The sequence below is a fragment of the Nicotiana tabacum genome, chromosome 20, assembly GCF_000715075.1.
Source record: "Nicotiana tabacum cultivar K326 chromosome 20, ASM71507v2, whole genome shotgun sequence".
NCBI lineage: Eukaryota > Viridiplantae > Streptophyta > Magnoliopsida > Solanales > Solanaceae > Nicotiana > Nicotiana tabacum.
In genome coordinates this window covers 2047893-2054311 of record NC_134099.1, presented here as the reverse complement: position 1 = coordinate 2054311, position 6419 = coordinate 2047893, and the positions used below count along the sequence as shown (strand labels likewise).

The following is a 6419-nucleotide window of genomic DNA, read 5'->3' as shown; positions in this document are numbered from 1 at the left end:
TCTTGTTAATTTTTAAAAACTGTAACAAAAATAACTGTACGAGACATCATAAAAAAGCGGCTCAATGCACTAAGCTCCCGCTATGCGCATGGTCCGAAGAAGGGTGAGACCATAAGGGTCTATTGTACGCAGTTTTACCCTATATTTGTGCAAGAGGCTGCTTCCACGGCTCGAACCTGTAACCTCCTGGTCACATGACAACAACTTTACCAGTTACGTTAAGGCACAAATATAACAACTGCACCTCCAAATATAGGTTCACAGAGTTTTTCTCCATAGTTCTTTTTAAATGTAACAACCAACATTTGTTAAATATTTGTCGGGGACCAAATATACTAATTTTTAACAAACTTAAAGGATCAAAACTGCTCGGAATTATATTTAATGAACTATAATGAACCTATCTCAAACATAGGATACCATTTTTATCATTTTCTCATTTCCATTGTATACAAATGATCAAAACCTTTGAAACTATAATTCATTTGTTCTCTTCTTCCTTGTGATCTCTCTAAAGTCATATCACATCTCATTTCATTTTCTTTACACTATGCCTATATCAACAATTGATCATTCAACACATAAAAAACCAAGAAACAAACCAAACTCAACAAACAATACAAATGAATCTAAAACTTTTTTCAGTACAAAACCTAAAAATAAGAAGAAATTTATGTCGGTGAGTTTTGGAGGGCTAGGATGTAAAGGAAAGTTAAATTCGCCGCCGGTGTCGGCACCGGCAGCTATAAGATCAGCAGCTCAATGGGAGAGTACTAACCAAATGAGGAAAAATATAAGGAGAAATAAGACCACATTGTCAAGTACAAGTACTAGGAATCTAGCTAATGTTGTTGTTGATATTCCTGATGTTTGTTGTGCTCCTCCTGGTATTGGTTCTGCTTCTGATGTTGCTCCTAGGCCAAGAATAACTACTCAAAGATCAAACAACAGAGAGGTAAAACTTCTTTTTTGGTTACCTTTGCACTTTTGATTTACAGATTATTGCTTTGCTCTTCTTTAATTTTTCTATGGATTTAAGTTATATATATAGTAGTGAATTTTTCCGCGTTTCGCGCAGTTATATTATCGACATGATCTTTTCTCTAATAAACAAATATTAAAAATAATGAAGCGCAACTAACTGATTAAGTCGTATTTTCTTCAGAAATTAATAACTGATCAAGTCAAAAATTATTCTTAGTCTATTTGTTTGCTTCAAAATTCTACTTTGTCAAAATGACTAATTGCTACACTTAATTTTAACCCTCACATCTCAATTATTTTCTTGAGATTTCTAGTACTCCGTAGTTTTTTAGGTTAATAACATCTCTTTTCACAATTTTAGGAATTTAATAAATTTGTATCCAAATTTACTTTATCTGTCCTTACTTTTATAAAAAGAAAATTTTATTTCTTTTTATTCTGATTTTCTCAATAAAGAAGATGCAAAAAAAGTTTTCTATTTAATATTCTTATTACCTTGGCATTTGGAAATACCCATTTTTTATTTTGTTATTTTTTTTGTTTGTCTACCTGTCATTTACGTTATTTTTTGGTAATATTCACACCCTTCATTACTTCATAAAATCAGAAATTGTTATTTTTTCTTAAACAACCAAGTTTTCGCCTCCTATTAAACTCATGAAAAATTAAAAAAATAAAATAAAAAATTCACTCTCTTGATTAAGTTCTTATATGTTTTCATTTTATGTGCTATATTAAAATTCCGAAATCACAAGTCTTAAATAATCTTAGTTATACCTCCTCTTTTCTTTTTCTTTCTCCAACGTCTCCTTTTTAGTTTATAAGAATAGTTGATAAAGTGCATTAGCTACTTCAATGTTTCTCAAGAGTTCTTCTCGATTAAAACTTTTTAAACGATCTTGCTCTTATAATTTGATACGATGCTTTCAAGTTTCTTTGTTTATATATATTTAAATTTTTATTATCCTTCATATTATAAAAGTATAATTACAAAAATCAGCCTTTATATATATATAGAGAGAGCTCTCCAAATATTATAGCCTCTTTCTACTTTTTAAGGATTTATAATCTATTTTTTGTCTTAAGTTATATAGGTATAACTCCAATCCTAAAACATCACCTATAATTCTGTTTCAAACAAAAAGGTAAAAGTAAAAAATAGTCACATAACAAAAAGTCTAAAAAAATCTTTACATCTTTTGTGTTTGAAAAGAGGGTTTTCACTCACCTCGTGTATTTATTTTTGTCACATTGCATATACAAAGTTTATTAGTAGAGTTAGAAATACATAAGCAATTTTCAAATTTATTAGTTTTTATATGAAAGAAAAGTTACAAATTTATTTGTACTTTTTTAAGGAAAAGTCTAGAATTTATATTATGTTCTTCTATTATATTTTGTGCCATCACCAGTAAGCCAAGAAAAAGGAACGATATTTACTTTCAAGACCTATTTCCTATTTATAATTATTATATCAATCTCATTCACATGGGGTAGTCATATTTTATATATAGGAAAGAAGTAAAGTGTTCTCTTAAAATTTTAAAATTGACGTTAATATAACGTTTTAAAAATTGAAATAATCTTACAAGTGTTTCGAGTGGGTGTGTTGTTATTGTTAGATTCAAGTGAATATAGAATTTACTGACTAAATGTATTGAAGAACCTAATAGCACATAACTATTTTAACAACAATAAAATGGATTAGTCAATAAGGTAACAGAGAAATCCACTGTCTTAGCAATTAAATAAAAGATCAAAGTCTAAAAAATGAATGGATCCTTGCAGTCCCCGTTAATTCTTTTTAGAAAAAATAAAAGGAAATACAAAGTAAATCATATTTCAAAGAAAGTTAAACGTTACATTTTTGTGATAATTTGTAGTGTAATGGAAGCAAATATTTTAGCTGGAATGCCAAGAACCTTCCGTCGCCACTTTAATGCTCGATTCATCATTTCTCTCGCAAGTTTTACCTATTTTTATAAAGAAACATTCAATAATTACTATAAATTGCAAAAAAAAACATAATACATGGATATTCTGATCTTGAACGTAAAATCTAGATACTAAAATATTAAAAAAAAAAATATATTATCATTTATCATTAAACCAGAATATTTTTTTTCTATTCTGGTATAATTTGCTTTTCATATTCATACCTTTCAATCCCTCCTGGAAATTAAAAACTATCATCCTTCCTTAAAGAAGCAAATGAAGCAAATCAAATCCCCTTTCCATTCCTACTAATATCATGGAAAATTCCACAAAATCAGTTTCTCTCTTACTGCTTTTCTTGTTCCCACTCTTCCAGCATCATTCTCTAATCAGAAGTACAAGAAAAACAAATTATTTCTTTATAAAGAGTTTGAATGAAAAGTAAAAGAAAAATTAATGAGAAAAAAAGAAGAAAGGTATGTATTGGAGAAGATGTGCTGTAGTATTTATAGTGACCATTACAATTTGTAACTTACATTCAGTAATATGAATAGAAATAGTAACGTACATCGAATAATTATGATAGAATTAGTATTGAGTGTATTAATTGTAATAAATTAGTAATAAAAAGTGGTAAAATATATTTTTTTTAAAAGCAAAAAAAGGAGAATCAAGATAAATGAGAATCATTGCATATGAGATATGCCACATCAGCTTTATTATTACACCTATATATATATATATATATATATATATATATATATATATATATATATATATCGGTGTAAAGAATTTTGGCACAATTGATATAGTTTTACTTGTTATAGCAAGTTACTTACCATTTTTATTGATTATCAATCAATACTTATTAAATAGAGTTACCTGTATTAACTATTCAATTTGTGTAAATATTTTCAAAGTACATAGAACTTAAAGCTTGAATTAGTTTTGGTTTTTTTTCTTCCTTTTTTTTTTTCGCGACGCGATGCGTGACGCCTAGGCAGACGTGCCCTCGGCCTTATGGCTTCGGGCGCAACTTGCTTTCAAAGACTCGATGGTTCACGGGATTATGCAATTCACACCAAGTATCGCATTTCGCTACGTTCTTCATCGATGCAAGAGCCGAGATATAAAAGGACAGTGGCTAGTGGGAATCGTACTAGCGACCTCACAAAAATTTTGAACCTCCTTGACCATTGGTTCTATATATTGATGGCGTAAAAATATTCAATCAATCATGTTACTTATAAAATAATGGATTTAAGTTATATATATACAGACAGTTTAAAGATTTTCTATGCTATCAGTGTAATTCAACCTGTGATTGCAGGTTAGTTATCATATATATAAAGCAAAAAACATTGATAGTGTAAAAAATACTTGCAGATAAGTTAATCTATTAGCTTTACACATGGGATTCTTTTTAAAACTCTAATGTTAGACTCATAATATCTTACTCCTGGTCTGTCTATTTTTGTACCAAATATCTATAGTTTCCATATTGTAAAATGAGTTATCAAATTCAGAATAGCTTTAAAATTTCTCTGTTTTTTTGTCTAAGTTTTAGTTCAACATGATTAGTTTGCTTATTCTTTGTGTCTTTCTTATAGCTTCTACATGTGTAAACATCAAGTCAGCAATTCTGCATTTCCCTTTATATTTCCAAACATTACTTTTGCCATCTGTTATCCAGCCGAGGGTCTATCGGAAACAGCCTCCCTATCCTTCTAGGGTAGGGGTAATGCTGCATGCATCTCACCCTCCCCAGACCCCACTTGTGGTAAAATATTGGGCTGCTTGTTGTCGTTGTTGTATTTCCAAACATCCTTCCTTTTAATGCCACAATTCACTAACAGAAATTCTACTACATTGTGTATGTTTTAAATTGTATTCGAATAGCACTCTCGTGTTGCAAGGAGAACTGCAAATGGTGAAGAAATTTCCAGGTTTCGTGCTTCTAATATAAGGCATCAATGCCCCCCTTCTCATCATCGTCCTCCTGTAAGTTAAAAACTTATTCACACCTGATGTTTACACTAATTGCATCCCTATTTATAACTTGAACGTTTTCGTATGATCAAATTTTGTTCTCACCTCGAACATTGCAGATCATGATCCTTAGACATAACCTGCAATTTGCTAGAGATTTAGATGGTGATGATCAACATGGATCCTGGAGACTTGATGTAGATGATATGTCATATGAGGTTCGTCTTTTAAATACACGAGACAGTATAAAAAGTTCTTTACCCTGTCGATGTATATAACGTAATTTCTTTACAATATACATATGCATAGAATTGAGCTGATCTAGTCTTTTGGTGTTTCTTTTTGCAGCAATTGGTTGAACTGAGTGATAGGATTGGGTATGTAGGCACAGGTTTAGCAGAAGAGAAGATAGTTCAATATATAAGAAAGTTTAAGCTATCCAAATTGTACTTTTTTGCAGATGAAATTATGATGACAACTTAATATCCTTGGGGACGATCATTTCATCCTTGCACAAAGAGCTTTGGCAAGATCGAAAATCATGAAGATCACTATAAGAGTTGTCACCGTGAAATTTCGACGAAAGATCGGACATTTCAATGTGGAACTTGTGGAAATTTATGCAAGAAAAAGTTACGTACAATAGAACCAATATGGTTTGGCCCTTCCTTGGATCCCACACATAAGCAATAGCGTAGCCCACCGGGTTGCCCCTTATTTTTTGCTCAATGATAATAAGAGTTGTCGTTGTGCGGCCAAGAGGCCATTGAAGCCGTGGAAATCGCTTCTAGCAGAAATGCAAGGCAAGGCTTAGTAGCGTAGCCGCATAGAGTGAAGGGTGTTCAGTTGAACAACTTTCATCGAAGAATTACACTATGTATATTGAAAATTATATATGTATGTAGGTAAAAAGTTACTTTTTGTAGTTATATATTAAACCTTGAGTACCCTTTGCGAAATTACTAGTTTCACCACTGGTAAGGCTGCATATGGACCTTAATGTGGTCTGACCCTTTCCCAAATCCCGCACATGACGGTAGCTTAGTGCAGCGAGCTGCTTTTTTTTGTTCCTTAAAATATTTAGCACACAATAACAGAATATTACTGATATTAACATTCTTTTTTACAATAAATATTATTTTTACAGGAAGGATACAAAGTTGATGATGAAATAGGAAGACTTGAATGTGGACACTACCATCATATTGAGTGCATAAAGAAATGGCTTATGCAGAAGAATACATGTCCAGTGTGCAAAAGTGCAGCAGTTTAAATGTTGTATCAATGCTTTCATTCTCTTTTCTCTATTGTTTCAAGATTTTGGATCTTCTTTTATTTAATCAAAACAAATTTTTGCCTCAAAATATAGCCAAAGAGCACTAAATTCAGAGGCATAAATTGCTTTTTGGTTTTATTTTCTCCTATTGGTTTGTTAGAAGTGAGATTTTATGATGTTCTTACACTTCAATTTTATGTTGTTTTTTGAAATTTGTAATGATAAGTTTGTTATC

The 6419-nt window shown here is 30.9% G+C and overlaps 1 protein-coding gene and 1 pseudogene across 1 annotated transcript; one reads left to right on the top strand and one right to left on the bottom strand.

Annotated features, from left to right (window-relative positions):
- Positions 1-456: 456 nt before the first annotated feature.
- Positions 457-6419, top strand: LOC107793996 (uncharacterized). Its single transcript, XM_075241334.1, has 5 exons — positions 457-955; positions 4819-4920; positions 5028-5126; positions 5257-5354; positions 6006-6419. Exons 1-5 carry the CDS (start codon positions 551-553, stop codon positions 6070-6072), a joined length of 771 nt encoding a protein of 256 aa, XP_075097435.1. The 5' UTR covers positions 457-550; the 3' UTR covers positions 6073-6419.
- On the bottom strand, positions 3910-4057 carry LOC142174977 (5.8S ribosomal RNA; annotated as a pseudogene).

Coding starts and splice junctions, on each gene's coding strand:
- LOC107793996 (XM_075241334.1), top strand. CDS start 551: ATGCCTATATCAACAATTGATCATTCAACACATAAAAAACCAAGAAAC. Junction 956..4,818: donor AAAGATCAAACAACAGAGAG/GTAAAACTTCTT, acceptor GTATTCGAATAG/CACTCTCGTGTTGCAAGGAG. Junction 4,921..5,027: donor CTTCTCATCATCGTCCTCCT/GTAAGTTAAAAA, acceptor CGAACATTGCAG/ATCATGATCCTTAGACATAA.